This window comes from Juglans microcarpa x Juglans regia, chromosome 7S (genome assembly GCF_004785595.1).
Source record: "Juglans microcarpa x Juglans regia isolate MS1-56 chromosome 7S, Jm3101_v1.0, whole genome shotgun sequence".
Classification (NCBI taxonomy): domain Eukaryota; kingdom Viridiplantae; phylum Streptophyta; class Magnoliopsida; order Fagales; family Juglandaceae; genus Juglans; species Juglans microcarpa x Juglans regia.
The window spans coordinates 12,247,104-12,264,836 of record NC_054607.1 but is presented as its reverse complement, the minus strand read 5'-3'; the positions used below and the strand labels follow the sequence as shown (position 1 = coordinate 12,264,836).

Genomic DNA, 17,733 nt, shown 5'->3' with positions numbered 1-17,733 from the left:
TATTTTGTGGAAATACTAAGTCCTACCAATGTATTTTGTAGATGTAAGACCTGAATATATTTTGTAGAAATACAAAGCTATATTTTGTGCATTTTGTGGATGAAACTGTATTTAATATTTGAAGCTGTACAAACCTGGAAAGAAAAAAAAAACCGAAATAAGCTCTACAAACCTGAAAAGAAAAAAAAAATAAAAACCATTATTTCTTTTCTCCAAACCTGAAAGAAAAGAAAATTAAAAAAAAAAAGCCGAAAGAAGCTCTACAAACCTAATCAAAGTGTACTGATACATCTAATAAATACAGCTTCATCTCCGATAGCACTTTTAAGTTTTACAAATAACCAAAAATAAATACAAAGTAGATGAGCTTAGAGAAAAAAAAAAAAAACTACAAAGCAGCCTTCACTTGAAGTAGAGCGCTTAGTTTTGGCCATGCAAACTCCACATATGCTCAATAAGGTCATTTTGGAGCTGAGAATGAGTTTTTGTATCTCTAAAATGATGATGTTGTTGAATGAACTCTGTAAATTCAGGAATATGATCTCTTGAAATTGGTTCATGAGAAGTACCATCCATTTGTTTGTAAACGAATTGGAATGCACCAAGGTATAGATGACGTTCATCTTCAACGATCATATTGTGTAGGATAATGCATGCATACATAATTTCCTTTCGTACTTCTCGATCAAAGTAGGTAGCAGGTCCACGCACAATAGCAAATCTACCTTGAAGTACTCCAAATGCACGTTCCACATCTTTCCTTGGTGACTCTTGTATGGCTGCAAAAAATTGTTTCTTTCTTCCTTGAGGTGCTGGAATTGTTTTGACTAATGTTGCCCATGAAGGATATATACCATCAGTAAGATAATATCCCATTGTATAGCCATGACCGTTGATTAAGTAGTTGCACGGAGGAGCACGACCTTCAGCAAGAGGAGCAAACACAGAAGATCGGCCTAGTACATTGATGTCATTATGAGACCCAAGTAAACTAAAAAAAGCATGCCATATCCAAAGATCGTAAGAAGCAATAGCCTCCAAAATAATTGTTGGTTCATGTACATGACCAGAGTACATACCTTTCTAAGCACTAGGGCAATTTTTTCATTTCCAGTGCATGCAACCAATGCTACCCAACATTCTTGGGAACTCACGCTTTTCTCCAGCATCTAGTAACCTTGCTATGTCACTACTATTTGGAGACCCCAAGTACTCATAAAAAAAAATCGCAACAATCGCCTTAACAAATTTTTTCAAACTCAATCGTGCGGTGGTTTCTCCGATCCACAAATATTCGTCCATTAAATCTGTCGTTACCCCATATGCGAGCATCTGAATTGCTGCAGTCATTTTTTGAAGGGAAGACAATCCAAGCCTTCCACTGGCATATCTTTTTTGGACAAAATAATCATCATAAGCTTCTACTGCAGAATGAATGTGTAAAAATAGATCACGACCCATTCGGAACCTCCTCCTAAAAACATTGGGCGGATATATTGGTGGCTGAGCAAAGTAATCATTCCAAAGGCAATGATGGCCTTCCAATGGATCACGTTTGATGAATGTACGTCGTTGATGGGAAGTAGATGCTCCTTGGGTAGCCCTTTGCTCTCGATGTTGTGTCATTGCTTGCATCATTTGAAATTCTTGATCAAAATAATCATCATATATAATATGATCATCACTCCAAAAGGGATCTATAGAAAATTGAGTAGTGTGTTGTAGAAAGATTGGAAGAAGGAAGATTGGAAACCTCAATAGGATTTGTTTGTGATGAGTGGGAAGTACTAGGGTTGGTCTATTTATAGGATTGCTTCAAGACTATTAGTTACAACAAAATTTTCATGCAAATGAATATAGTTGTGCTGATTTTAATTGATGATACTATTGTTGAATGGAGGAAAGTTTGGTGAGGGAAGATGGTTGGATGGAAAATGAAGTATATATAGTTGTTGGATAGAAGAAAGTTTGGCAGAAAAATATTGTTGAATGGAAAATAGAGTAGATATGGTTGTTTGATAGAAGAAAGTTTGGTAAAAGAAGATGGTTGGATGAAAAATTTAGTAGATATGATTATTAGATAGAAGAAAGTTTGGCAAAAAAACTATATGGTTGAAGAAAATTTGGTAAAAAAAATATATATATATAAAGTTGGATGGGAAATATTGGATTGGTTTGTAAATTAAGACATTTATATAGAATTTTAGATAAGTTTAATTAGACGTTTGTGGTAATAGCATTAAATGAAAATTAAAAAAATATAATTTTTTTAACCCATAATTTAATTAGAATATGATTACTAATTAATATATAATATTATGAATAGTAAAATATGATAAAATAAAATAAATTCATAATTAAAAAAATTAAAATATTTTTGAAATTATTAATTGCTCATGAATAAATGGATAATCCAATGTAGAGATTTGATGTGAATAGCCCAAATCAAATTCATCTTTTATTATTTTATTGTTATATAATAAAAAAATGGTTATTCCAATGTGGAGACTTATGTGAATGGAATGGCTAAAAGCTAAATTCATCTTACATTCATAAAAAATGTACTTTAACTTTAGCTAATCCAATGAGAGTGCTCTTACTATGCTAAAACCTTCGGGATCTATTTATAGTCACTACCTCTTCCAACTCAAGGTCTTACCTCGAGTGCTCATCCATTAAAATGAACCTCCACGATTCACCTTAGGGTTAAGACACCAAGACCTTCATCTTACTCTTCCTATGGATTACATTCCAATACATGACTCCGACTGACGAAGTGATGTATCCCAATCCTAAACAATACACCCGTCACTACATTCATGCACCTTAGCTCACACTTAATCCTCATTCCCATCTATACACGCCACACAACTCTTAGCCAACTCTGAGGCTTAAGCACCGTTTAACCATACTTAGGACAGATCACCCATTACATATGGTGAATCCGTCCGGTACATATGTCTCACTAGATTACACATGTACCATACCCCTTTATCACCTAAGACCAACATATAATCCATTATGGACAAACGGCATACTTCGATACCAATCTTCCCTTAACTTAGTTAGCCTGACTCTTCATACTACCCATCCCTTTTGACAGTTCATCCCAACACTTAACACGACCAGACTCCATTCATAACAATACCTCACGTCACGTCATATAGCTCGAGACTACTTCTAAGCTACTTTGTGACATTGTCACGTTACCTGACATTCTACTACGTCATTTCTACGCTAACTCTTAACTCATTATGAGTATGGTCTCTCACGTACTCCTATCACATTGTGACATCTCGTCACGCTCCCACTACGTCATTCTTACACTAACTCCTCACATTGTGACCTTCATTTAACCATGTCAATTCATGACATTCCCCCGTCATACTTTCGCTACACTAGTCTAACAATATTCTGTCACTTCACACATACTCCCAGCCATAAGTCAACTACATAATGACACCTGTCACCTCAGACTATAGGCCACACCACGGCTACTTTGGGACACTATTCCACAGTTTCCAACACTACTCATCACGCTCTACGCCCATCAACTACGCAACTATCTTTATTTTCACGACATGCCACACTGTGTATTGCTGCACCTCATGGAGTATACTCCATGTGTAATCCCTTCACACACGCTACGACACATCATCATTATGAGATACACGCCATATGGTGCATCACTCCATCACATAGAGTAAACTCCACATGTATTCCTTTCACACACTATGCCATATCACTACTACAACACACACTTCACACCCACACTTCACAGCACATTCCACAACACTTCACAGCACATTACACAGATAAGCCCAATACTTCACTACACAACGAACTCCACAATTACTAACATCACAGTCCACAACCTAACCAACCAACTAACATAATAACGAAGACAAAGGGAAATAGAGTTATACCATCGATGGGATAACTCATGCATTGTTCGCTGTCTAGCATAGCTAGTGGTGTCGGAAGCTACTAGCTTCGGCGGTAGCGATCACTACCGTGACCTTACAACGAGACTATCTCGGGGACTGGATCTAGGATCCTAGTGGGTAGATCTAGGCTATGTGAGGGTGGAAGACATGGTGGGGAGTCCGTGGGGGGCTAAGGCCATGTACCGTGGTGGTTAGCCACGTACAGTGGCTGTTTGGGTCATTGAAGATGGCTACAGATGTGAATCTATGCGTAGAAGGGTTGGGTCATTGTCCTTGGGTGGTGGTCTCGTAGTGGTGCTGAGGTGGCACACATCGGAGACACGACAGCTATTGGAGGAGTTTAGGCCATTGGTTTCAATATGGGAATTCAAAGGGAAAGCTTGGCTGGTTGTTGGCTAGCCATGTATCTATATCACTACTAGTCAGAAGTATATAATCTACATACAACATGAAGGCAACAAATGAGCTTCCTTCTTTCTTAGTAAACAAGGAATAGTCAGCCTTTTATTGTGAGAATCCCATGTTAAACAGAACATAAGTAAACTTGGAAGTCCACTATCTTGAAGCCTGTTTTAAGCCGTATAGAGACCTTTGCAATTTACATACTCTTTTGTCCCCCTTCCTAAGATAACCTGGAGGAGGCTTCATAAAAAATTATTCATCTAATTCCTCATATAGGAATGCATTATTAACATCTAGATGAAAAATCTGCCAATTGTGTATTGCAACATGTGATAGAACACACCTCACAGTAACCATCTTTGCAACAGGTGAGAAAGTCTCAAAAAAATCTAAGCCTTCCTTTTGAGTATACCATTTGGCAACAAGTCATGCCTAGTGTCTCTCTATTGAACTATTAGAATTGTATTTTATTTTATATACCCACTTACAACCTATAAGATTTTTATTAGGTGGTAATGTTGTGAGAGCTCAGGTGTCATTCATTTCTAGTGCAGATAATTCTGCAGACATAGCAGCTCTCCAATGAGCATGCTGGACAGCTTGGTGATAAAATGAAGGTTTTTTTTTCTGAAGAAATAGCAACAGAAAATGCTTTATGCGATTTAGATAATTTGGAGTAAGAAAGAACCTCAGATATGCTATGTTTATTACCTGGATTAGTAGCAAGATCCCTTGTAGATGATTGAGAAGCAGAAACAACTAAATCACAATGATAGTTTTGCAGATAACCAGGCATCTTGTGTTGTTGAGTTGATTTTCTCAAGGGTGGAAATTCATTTTCATCATGTAGAAGTAAGTTTGTACTAGTTTGAGTAATTGAATCAGGAGAATGAATTTCTGATTACAATGGTTCATGATAAGAATTTTCTGTTTGCAATGGTTTAAGATAGATTACATTTTCATTGTAATCTGGAACTGGTTTTGGAAGAACAGAAATGGAATTCTCTGAAATATTATTTGACTGAGATGTATTTTTAGTCATAGAACTTGTATTCAAGTGAGATGAAAAAGGAAATATTGATTCGTGAAATATTACATCCCTGGAAACAAAGAATATTTTCTGTTCCAAATCATAAAGCTTGTAGCCCTTTATACCAAATGGATATCCTACAAACATACATTTTCTTGCTCTTGGTGAAAATTTTGATCAATTTTTGGTAAGTGTTGATGCATAACATAAACACCCTAAAAATTTTAAATGATGATATGCTGGAACTGAATTGTACAAAACTTCATGTGGAGATCTGTTATTCATAATTAATGAAGGAATTATATTAATGAGATATGTTGCAGCAAGTATACATTCTCCCCAAAAAGTCAAAGGTATGTTTGATTGAAATTTTAATGCACTTGTTACATTTATTAAATGTTGATGTTTTCTCTCAACTATAGAGTTTTGTTGAGGTGTTTCTACACATGACACTTGATGCAAAATTCCTTTTGAATTAAAAAAAATTGTCATTTTGATCTCTAAACCATTGTCAGATCTCACATATTTTATTTTTGTCTCAAACTGTATTTCAACCAGTTTGTAAAAAGCAACGAAAATATTTTGAACTTCAGATTTCTTTTTCATTAAGTAGGTCCAAGTAAATCTAGTGTGATCATCCATTACGATAAGAAAGTATCTAGAAGCATTATGAGTTGAAACAAAAAAAGGACCCTATATATCAGCATGAACAATATTGAAAGAACTTTTATTATATGAATGAGTCTCAAAAGAAAGCCTTTTCTATTTGGCTAGAGGACAAACTATACAATGACCATCAAGTTTGTCTAAAAACTAATATTTGGTGCATTCTTTGAAAGAAGAGACAATCGAGACATAGAAGGATGTCCTAATCTACTATGCCAGATTTTGGAAATTGTAACGGAGTTCACAATGTTTGATTTTGGTGGAAACTCAACAGCATAAGCACCTGATTGTTGCAAGATGTATATCCTAGCAGACTTTCTAGCAATCCCAAATCATCTTCCATGGGGTAAATTCTTGAATAAAACAAACATCAAGTAAAAATATAAAAGTACATTTCTGAGATGAATTGAGTTTGCTAATCGAAGGAAATTATATGAAAAAAATGGTACACAAAATACATATTTGAGAATTAAATTTTCAGATAATTTGACTGTACGAAGATAGGTGACTAGTACAGTATTGCCATTTGGAAGCTTCACAAAAGTGTTTAAAGACTTTGTTATGGGAGTAAAGATATCAGTGGAATGAATAATGGTCTGTAGTACCAGTGTCTACAACCCAATTATTTTGAGGTATTGGTGAAGATGGTGAACAATATTAGGAAAAACTAGAAAGTATCATACCTTGGGTAGTTTGAGAAGCAGTGCTAGAAACAACATTGGCTGCTTGATGATTGATGGTTTCATTAGATTGTGAGTGGATTAAGGCTAACAATTTTTGACAGTCCTCTTGAGAGAAAGGCATATTATTATAAGACTCAAAGGGTGTAGCAAAAGATTGGCTCGTGACTTGGTTTGCTGATGAAGACATTCCTTTCTGTCGAAAATTGGTAGATTTGAATCCTGGAGGATAGCTGTGTACTTTGTAACATTTATCAACTGTGTGATTAGTTATACCACAACGAGTACAAAACAATTTGGCTGTTCTTTGTTGCTGATTTCTAGAAACAAATCTTTGGCCTGATGGATTCGATTCTTGCATTTTGCTCATAAAAGCAACTGTGTCAATTGCACTAGTTCTGCTAATTTCTCTTTGTTTCTCTTCTTGGACCATTAAAGAAAAACTTTTTTTTTTATTTTTTTTATTTTTTATCTCTGGTAGAGGTTCCATCATCAGAATCTACCCTCTAACGTGAGAAAAACATTCATTCAATCCCATTAAGAATTGATTGACATGTTGTCCATCTTGATATGTCAAGAATTGCCGAATGGCATCACAAGTGCAAGTTCTTAAAATACCATAAGAACAAGTAGGAATTTGATTTTAATAAGCCAATTCATCCCATAAAGACTTGAATTTCGTATAGTAATCTCTTACTGACATATTTTCTTAAGTCAACATCGATAAATCTTTCTGAAGTTGGAAAATTCTTGGCCCATTTCCTTGTGTAAATCTATTCTTGAGATATTGCCACATATTTTTTGCAGTTTGTGCACAAATGATATTGGCCCCAATTTCTCTTGACACAAAACTGATAATCCAATAAGATACCATATTGTTACATCTTGCCCACAAGACACTCGAATCGTTGAAGCTGGTCGAACTATCGATCCATTTACAAAACCAATTTTATTTTTCGCCTTCAAGGCCATCATCATGGACTTGCTCCATGTATGGTAATTTTCCCCAGTGAGGACGTTGAACACCAAGATTGCACTTGGTGGAACACCACTCTCTAGGTGGTATGGACTACTCTCCATATTCGTAGAATTAGTAATAGAAGCGGAAACAAAAGCTAAATCAGTGGACATAGATCCTCTTACTCTAATACCATGATATAGAGTGAAAGAAAGTAGAGAGAGAAGTCTGAAATATCAAAATGAAATGAATTTTGTGTTCTAAGATCGTTGAACCGATCCCTCTAATATGTTTATGCTCACACATCTTCCTCCAACTAACTCAATGGATTTTGTCTTCCTTCTATTTTTGTCTGCAGTAAAATTTTACCATCATTTTTCCAGTTCATTACATAGGTTTCTAGGCAACTGAAAACAACTCATGGAATAAGTGGGGATCGAAAGGGCAACTGCCTTTATCAGCACCTATTGTAATGCCCTGTTCCTGGAGGTTTGGAGAGTTAGCTCTTATTACTTAATATCAACTCCAATATCACAACTATAAAATCCATAAAATTTCATAAAATATTAATTCATTTGCTCAACCCAAATATGTAAGACCCCGTCTTTGTCCTTGACTTTAGTAGCTTTAATCCTAGTTAATTAGGAGTTGAGCTATTCTAGAATAAGAATAACTTTAGATACTTGAGTTGGCAAAAAGGCTGTATACTTTGGGTTTAGAAGAATTGTTAGAAGATTCTAGTACAATATTGATTTTAGGAAATTTTTAGAGGTTGATTGGTTTAGTAATATTATTTTGTAGAATTTGTAGTGCTTTATTAATTTTGAGGATAAGAAGTCAAGTGGCCTATAAGGAAATGACAAATGGCATATTGGATGGTTGCCACATTAACAGTCTAAGCAATTTGGGTTAAATATTTGATGGAATTGGAGAAAGCCCAAAGAGTGGTCTACTAAGGGGCCAACTTTTTAGGTATAAAGGCTTAGGAGAGATAATAAGACTTTAGGGCCCTAATGCACTAAGGATGTGATGGGCCAAGGATAAGATCTTAAAAAAGCCTTAGACCCAACTTGAGAGACATAAAATTTTAAGCATTTCTTGGAAGACACTAGAAAATAGGCCCAATAAAAAGGCTATTGGGCCTAACTTAGTAAGAGTAAAGGTATTAGACCCAACTTATTAAGCATGAAGGATTAGAGAAGCAAGCCATTAGTAATTCTATTAAGGCCTTTAGAACCTTAGGATATTTATGAGCCAATCCTTAGAAGCCCTAAGACAAGCCTCATAGGAGTGCAAGACTTGGTAGGATAGCCTTAGCCCAAGTATGGGGAAGGCATAAGGCCTTTGGGCCAAATTTGGCACAGATTTGTCTCATGGCCTAATTAGCTCAAGACAAGCCCTTTGAAGCTCAACCTTTGTAGACTTGAAACCTCTTTTTAATCCTCAAAATCTGGAAAGCAAGGCCCCGTCTCACTCAAGCCCAAAAAAGCCCATGAGCTCTTAACCCATACTCCTTGCCTTTTAAAGCCCATCAATGCCTAGAAGCCCTGTCTTCCTTTTTTACACTTCCAGTTGAAAGCCCAATGCACCATAACATGGTTTTCCTTAAGTCCATGTCATTCCTTAAGTACCCAAATTAAGTTTTGAAATTGGTTTAAGACCATTAATCAACTTACCTATGATTAGTGATCTTTAAACCATGTTTTAGAGCTTAACTTTCTTTCTTAATCTTTTTAACCTTTTTGATCTACAATTTTCTTGTTTCATTATACAATTACATCATTTTTAGATCATACTAAGACCCTAGATAAATCTCCACATACATCATTAGAGGAAATGACATATCAAACCCCCAAACTACACCAATCGGCACACATGTGTGCCCTTTGAGTGCATGGACTGTTTTGCCCTTAAACCTAATCTTTTTGTACCTTTTTTTTAAGGGCAATATGGTCCTTAAACACCTTATGAGACCCCTTTGAACCCAAAGAAAGCCTTGGACGAGTTTGGTTGCAAGAACCAAATCAAAACACTAAATAGATTGCACCTAGGAAGCTAGTTGGTTGCAAACTAATTTGGTTGAGTTTCAACCACCCATCTGCCATGGTTAAGCCTCCACCCCATGCCAACTCCAACACTACCCAATCCCCTAGAGGCCCTCATGGACATCATGAGCCTTTGACTAGGTTTTTCCACCCAAAGAAGGCACCAAAACCGAATGGCTTTTGTGCACAACTCCACTTCAACAACTACCCTCCATTGCATCATTTTCTTTGAGTTGCACATCCATGATCACTTCGTAGCTAACCCTCCACATTCTACTACCTGAGAAAGCCTTCAAGAAGTGATCTTACACCTGGACAAATCACCCATGATGATGAGTCAAGAAGATAAGTCAAGACAATGAACAAATCTGCCCAAGGAAAACCACCTTGAACCCATCAACCCTATGGCTTGTTTTTGTTGGTTTTCCTTTTATTTATTCTGCACCACGACCAGGCCAGCTTCTTTAAGCTTAATGTAGCACCTGGTCATGGTGATTTTAGGCTACCATTCCCCTGCACGAGATGACACAAGCTATTGAAGGCAATCTGAAAAATCAGCCCTCTTACACCACCTCCAATTTCAACCAATCCCCTTAGACCAAGGCCAACGTCTCCTCCCCTTTGGCTGCCTTTAAAAATCCCATTCACCCCTCATTTTCCTCCACACCTCAACTCTAGATCCTCTTGAGCCTTTGAGAACCTTCTCCCCCTTAGTTCTTGAGAAAAATCAAAAAGTGTGTGTGAGCTTGACTGTTCTTGAAGTTCTTGGTGTTCTTGTGTTGGAAGCCTGAGTGGGCCACGAAATTTGTGAGTTTTCTTTTCCTAGATCTTAGTTTGCATGCCATGTCTTGTTTTCTAGTGTTGGAGTGAATTTTGGTTGAGTTTAGAAAAAAGTTACCCTGCTTAATTCATAACTGAATTCATTAAGGATGGTTTCCTTGTAATCACGAAGTTCTTGAGAGGATAGTTAATTACAACGTCAAATTTGATTTCTAGATTAGGCTGGTTCAAGTACTAGTACTTTTAGAACTAACTAGGTCATCAAAGTATTTAAATTGTTTTATGCGAAAATTTAGCTATGTCATGTCTTAAGTATGTTTTGATATGATTTTTTAATGTTTTAGAATGATTATTGAAGGTTTGATAGGTTTTAATTCTACCTTGTGTTGATCATCAAGCATGCACGGTTTTGATTAAATCATGCTTATTTTACAAAGTTTTGATTTATTTCACTTAGGCTTGATCAATGAGCATTTAAAAGATATTGTGATTGGGATAAGAACGAAAATACCTGTTTTGGATGAATTTGGAAAGCATGTCTCTGTGTATACTAGGAACATCAAGCATGGTTAATGAAGGATTAATGAAGATTAAGGTTTTTAGTCATGATTAAGTGTTGTGATGAACTTGCTTATCCAGCCTTTATTATATCATTAAGGACTATAGTGATTTTTTTGTGACTAAAGAGAATTATGCATGAATTCATAGGGATCAATAGTTGAAATCACACTTGGGCATCAACTAGAGTGCATGCCATGGGTTGTGATTGTTTGAGCTAGTTCACTTTCAATTTTACAATTCTAAGGATATAGATGGTTTTAGAATATGGAAAATATGAGGATCTTGAAGTTTGGTTAAATTCGAGATTTGTTTGCAAATAGTGAACAATTAAGGCCTTAGGATTAAGTTTGGTTAAATTTAAGGTATGTTTGCAAATACTAAAAAATTAAGGCCTTAGTGGCAATTTTTTAGAGTTTAGCGGTATTTTTGTAAATACTCAATTTTTGAAACATTTTGATTATGAACGTCTTCCATAGTAGTACAAATCCTAACTTAGTATGAATTTGATTTCAGCTGCTATGATATTTTCAAACTCGAGAAGTTTGTAAGTTCACTTCTAACTTATGAGTCGTTTGGATTCAAAGAGTTAAGATGGTTTGTGAATAGTAGAATAAAATATTGTTAGAATATTATTTTTTAATATTATTATTATTTTGGGATTTGAAAATTTTGAATTATTTATTATATTTTGTGTGAAAATTTGGAAAAGTTGTAATGATGAGATGAGATAAGTTGGGGTGGGCTTTGAATTCAAACGAGGCCGTCTTAGATAATTTATTTATGATTCTTGTCTAAATGCCACTTTCATATTAAATGTTATTTTGAAAATGAAATATCATATGATACATCACTGAGTATTTGGTTACTTGTTTACATGACATGTGAGATTTTTACCATTTTTAGCATTTACATATAAATGTCATTTTTGCATGAAAACTTGCTACATATGTAGGTCATGAAATATAGTTTTCAAGCATAGTATGAAAATAATTTTTGTCACGACCCCAAATGCTTAGATGAGAAATTATCATAGTGGAACTCCTCTGTCTATTCTGGAGTGTTTAAGAATTGAGTAGTAACCTTTGGGTTGATGAAGAACAATCAACGGAGTTCGAATGGGTTATTTATAAAGAATGCTAGTGCGAAGTCAAATGTTATGACACCTAATGCTGGTGTGTGTATATGTTATGATGCTATGATGATGTTGTGTTATATTACCAATGCATTGATAATGATGTCTGCAGACCAAGATGTAGTGTCAACATGAGTTGTGTTACGGTCACCAGCAGGTGCTTACAGTGCATATGGGGAATCGTATTGCTACCATACGTACGTTAATGATGGCTTTAATAATGATGAAATATTATGATTTTTGAAAGCAATAAGGTATGAAATGTTCTCTTTCCGAAATGTCACATTTTTTAAATGAGAAAGTGAAAATGTTCTCTGAAGGAGAAAGTGCATTAAAGTTTTTCTGAAAATGTTGAGGAACCTGGATAGGCGACAAATTCGGATTTTTTATTTTTTTTGCATATCATTGCATACATCTTGTGTTTATCATAAATTATGTATATCTTATTTCTATGCAAGTTGGCTGTTTAACTTACTGAGATTTCAAGTAAATCTCACCCTTATGGACCCACTATCATCCCTCCTGGGGAATGATAGAAATTGTATTAGGACCAGTAGAGGAAGAATAGGAAGGACTGTTGGATACAAATGGTTGAAGAGGAGCTGGGCCATGAGCAAAGACTAGATATAATTTTGATACTCATAAGCATTGTCTCTTCATACTTCAGAGTGTATGAAATAGTTGATCTAACCATGGAGGTTTGATGAAGTATTTTGTATTAAGGAAATCCTATCCTTAAGTTTGAACTTATGATGATTATTAATACTATTGGGATGTTTTAGCTCAATCTAGCATGAGTTATAACTAATCACCCTTATTCCGCTACAATTATTGCATATTACTAGTTGCATACTAGGATACATTGCATATTAACTGTCATAAACGGCGGTATGCATCCTTGTGTTGCATGTTCCGACGTTCAAAGTCTCCATTACATCCCATGCGGGGGTTCAAGGGCATCACATAATATCCATGTTCCTTCATTGGGACAACGAAGAAATTCTCAATAAAATAAATTAAAAACTCTTCAAAGACTCGAAAATATCTCTAACTCATCACATTAGAATAATTGAAAATAATCAATTTACTAACTATGACTCTCAAACAAGTACTTCTACCCTTGGACATTCATTCCTCTACAAGCATCAAACCTCTCTAGCATTGCCTACTCTTGCTCTCCAGTAGAACCATAAAAATTATTAGTAAAATGTTTGGAGATAAGAGGTGAGTTATCAACAACTCAGTAAGTAGAGAACATATACTAGTATATAAAAATGAGTATTTTCAGAATTCAAAATGCAGAACAAAATATTTAGTTTCAGAATGTAGAATCAGAAATATTTGCTTTCAGAATGCAAAATCAAAACATGTTACAAAAAATATGAGACCGAAACTTTCAGAAAATATTCTTATTCAAAAATCTTTTGGCATAACAAAATCTGAGACCACATTTTCATCAAGTAAGAGCATTACATTGGGACAGATACCATGAAATGGCTATAGCCACTATTATAACCCAGGATTGGGCCGTATCCACTATTATCAATTGTAGTTGGGTCGTATCCACTATTATCACCCATGGTTGGGCCGTATCAACTATTAGAACCCATGATTGGATCGTATCCACTATCATCACTTGTGGCTAGGTAACGGAAACCGAACAGAACATCAGAATCAGGCTTAATCAAAATACAGATTCAGAATCTCATGCCAAGGTTTTCAGATGCCACAACATATCCAAATAGAGTACTAAACAAATTCAGATCTTTTCACATATTCAAAAACAGTTTTAGAACATATTCGCATCACATGCACAAATTTTCATAAATTTCATATTCGCTATTTTTGCATAGATCAAAAATAGAATAAACAAAATTAGCTCATGTTTACACCAGCTATGACAAAAAATATATTCTCTTAACAAATTTCATGCATATGCAGAACACATATCTGAGGTTGTTTTCAAATTTATTTTCAAAACAAACATGCATATTTTCAAAATCAATCTCATTTCATTTTCTTTTTATGCAAAGTCTTGTATAGGAACCCCACTTACCTAAACTATTTAGCTTTTCATAATTTTTTCCACAATAGTCGAACGAGAATCAATTATTACCTATAAAATAATCACTTACTTCCGTAAATTTTCATTCGAACACGAATTGCAATATTTAAGCCTAGAATGCTAAAAGTAAACTATTTTCCAAAAAGTCTAAAATTCTAGTAACCCTAAAATATCAAATCTCCCCAAAATACTTTGATTTTCACAAAATTTCTTCAAACAAATACACGATTAAATCCTAACATCATATTATTCCTTAAATTGATCTTATAATATTTTCCATGTAAACACGTGGTCTCAACATCAAACTATACACATTAAACCCATAATTCTAGCAGTGGCCCATGCGCATGTCAGCCCATACTACAACATAGCCCATCCCAAGAGAGAGAATGATGAGAGATCAGAAGTGATGAGTAAACATGGCGAAGGAATGAGGGAGGGATAGGAAGAGTACGACGTGTGGAAGGGAAAGATAGCTCACCGTGGGACAGCGAGGAGGTGTGTGACCTGTCAGGAGCTACGTATGGTGGCTTCCATCGTGTAACGTGGCTGAAAAGTCTAGGGGCAGGGGGAGAGCTTTTCTTACTCTATTTTGGGGTGCCCGAAACAGATGGTGATGGAGGCTTGTCTCTTGGTGTTGGAAGGCTGAAGAGTATGGGTCAAAGGACATCAAGTTGCTTGTGGTGTTGTTGCCCTGTGTATGGGTAGCTACGTCTTCATGTGGGTTGGGTAGCGGCTAAGCTGGGGTGTTACGGTGCAATGTCTGCTGGGAGATTGCATGATGTAAGGTGGGGCTCTGGCTTAGGTGATCGTCGTTAATGGTAGAGGGAGGGCAACGAAGTAGTATGCTAGGCCTTGGGTAGGTGGTTTCTGTGAGGTGGAGGTGGTGGTGCTACAGCATGACAAAGAACTGGGCAGTGGCTAGCGGCAGCTACGTGGATGTGCTGTGGGTAGGTGGTGCTCGGCTGTTGTGTTGAACTCTTAAGGAGTCTGGGTGGCTGAGGTTCCATGTGTGGAGGCTTGGGTTGTGTATGTGGGTGACTCGTGACTGAGTTGTGGCATTAGTTTTTTGTGGAGATAAAGGGAAGGTTCGATGTGGGGTGATGACATGCAACAAGGTGCAATGCAAAGAAGACGGGAACGGGGAGAGGCTAAAGAGTGCTTGGGCAGTTTCTTTTTGCATGAAATAATAAATGTGTATATATACGTGAGTGATATGAAGACCCTAGAGAAGGGAAAGGGAAATTTGCTGTGAGGGAGTGGGATACGGATTGGTAAGTAGGGTGAGCTTGAGTATCTAAATCTATGGAGTGGAAGATTTTTTGTGAGAAATAGACAGGGTAAACTGCAAAATCATGGGGAGTTAAAAATCAAATGGAGATAAAATCGGGAGAAGATATACATGGTTGTTTGATCAAAGTAGTGGTATATTTAGTTGTTGTTGAAAACCCTAGTGGGAGTAGATCACGTACGTGCATGGGATATGGGAATGAAAACCGCTCCTTGTTTGCCACGACTTGGGCTTATTGGTACATTCCATGTATTTGGGCTCATGGGCATGATACAATAAATGGCCTTTTTCTCTGACTTTTGGGCATTGATTCAAACTCTATAATATTACGACTTGACCTATAAATTTTCTCTGCCTATAAAAATATTTTTAACCCAATCCAAAAATATTCTAAGAATTTAACTACAATGCAAGTCTAATAGAAAATTTGATATCCGTTAAAAACCAATTTGGGCCCGTAAATTAGTACTTGAAAAATTCAACTGGGCTTTTCATAATCTTAACCAAAAAGTATTTAGAAAGCAGGCTTGGTGCTGGATCCAAGTGTTACATTCTCCCCCTTAAAAAAATTTCTTCCTCTAAATTTGTTGTACATGAAGTCAATTCTCAAAAACTTAATCCTTTATACCTATTAGCGCACAGTGTATTGCACTTTGAAAGATCCAAATCAAGTCTAACTACAAAACTCAACAATACAATTAAAAACCTAATAATAAATTCTAAATTCTCAACATGATATAATAACTTCATACTAAAGGAAAATAAACTCTCAAACCATCATATTACCAAAAACCACACTTCTGCTATGCACTCAGACAACTTACAGTCCTAAACACATTTATCTCACTCACCTACATCTGAAATTAACTAACCCCCCATTTAACCAGTCCATAGAATTATGCCTACCGAAACTAAAATCTCAAAAGTCGTAAAATTGTTTTCATAAAATATGCAAAATCTCAAATCTCAAATTTCGTGGGTCGTATTCCATAGGTTAGCTAAAAAAAAAGAAACACAAAAAAGAAACAAAAAACCTTACGTATTATCAAAAATCATATCCTGGAGCTCGCAGAATTCTAGGACCCTAAGTCTCATCAACAAATCACTTAAAAAAAAAATCATTTCTAAACTTCATATTTCCAAAAACTCAATCCATAAAATCTGTAGAATCTCAAACTTTGATTATCAACAAGAATCTCTTAAACTCCGCCAAATTATAAACATCAAATCTAAAACAAATATTTCCTAAAGTCCTCAATAACCCAAAACCACATATACTAAAGTCTATAGAACCTCAAACCTAAAATATCCCAGTGATCATCTCATAGTCCTCAAATTTAAAATATCCCCGTGATCATCTCATAGTCCTCAAATTTCTATACTTCAAGTATGAAATTACTTCCTAGACCAACATATATCCAAAACCTCATGTTATGGTATGTAGAACCTCTAAACCTGACTTTCATTCAAACTTATGTAAACTTCAAAATCTAAACCTTCAAGTCATGTCCTACAACCTACAGAATAAGCCAAATAAATCTAAAACCTCAAATTCCCAAAACCAAAATCCATAAAGTCTATGGAATCTCAAACCTCAGATTTTCAAAAGCTCAACCAATAAAGTATGCAGAATCTCAATCTTGTCTCTGATACCAACTGTAACGCCCTGTTCCCAAAAGTCCGAAAAGTTAGCTCTTATTACTTAATATCAACTCCAATATCACAACTATAAAATCCATAAAACTCCATAAAATAATAATTCATTTGCTTAACCCAGTATCCATGTTCTTTCATAGGGACAACAAATAAATTCTCAATAAAATAAATTAAAAACTCCTCAAAAACTCGAAAATATCTCTAACTCGTCATATCAGAATAATCGAAAGTAATAAATTTTCTAACTATGACTCTCAAATAAGTAATTGTACCCTCGGCCACTCATTCCTTAACGAACATCAAACCTCTCTAACATTGCTTACTCTTGTTCTCTAGTAAAATCATCAAGATTATCTGAAAAATGTTTAGAGATAAGGGGTGAGTTTTCAACAACTCAGTTAGTAGAGAACATACACTTATATGTAAACTTGAACATTTTCAGAATTCAGAATGCAGAAAAAAGTATTTACTTTAAAAATGCAGAATCAGAAACATTTGCTTTCAAAATACAAAATCAAAA

The 17,733-nt window shown here is 35.5% G+C and overlaps 1 protein-coding gene across 1 annotated transcript; it reads right to left on the bottom strand.

Moving 5' to 3' along the window:
• Nucleotides 1-420: 420 nt before the first annotated feature.
• On the bottom strand, nt 421-7,805 carry LOC121240832. Its single transcript, XM_041138357.1, has 2 exons — nt 7,597-7,805; nt 421-991 (listed from the first exon to the last, which is right to left on the bottom strand). The coding sequence occupies exons 1-2, from the start codon at nt 7,803-7,805 to the stop codon at nt 421-423; spliced, it is 780 nt and encodes a 259-aa protein (XP_040994291.1).
• Between the last annotated feature and the right edge of the window lie 9,928 nt (nt 7,806-17,733).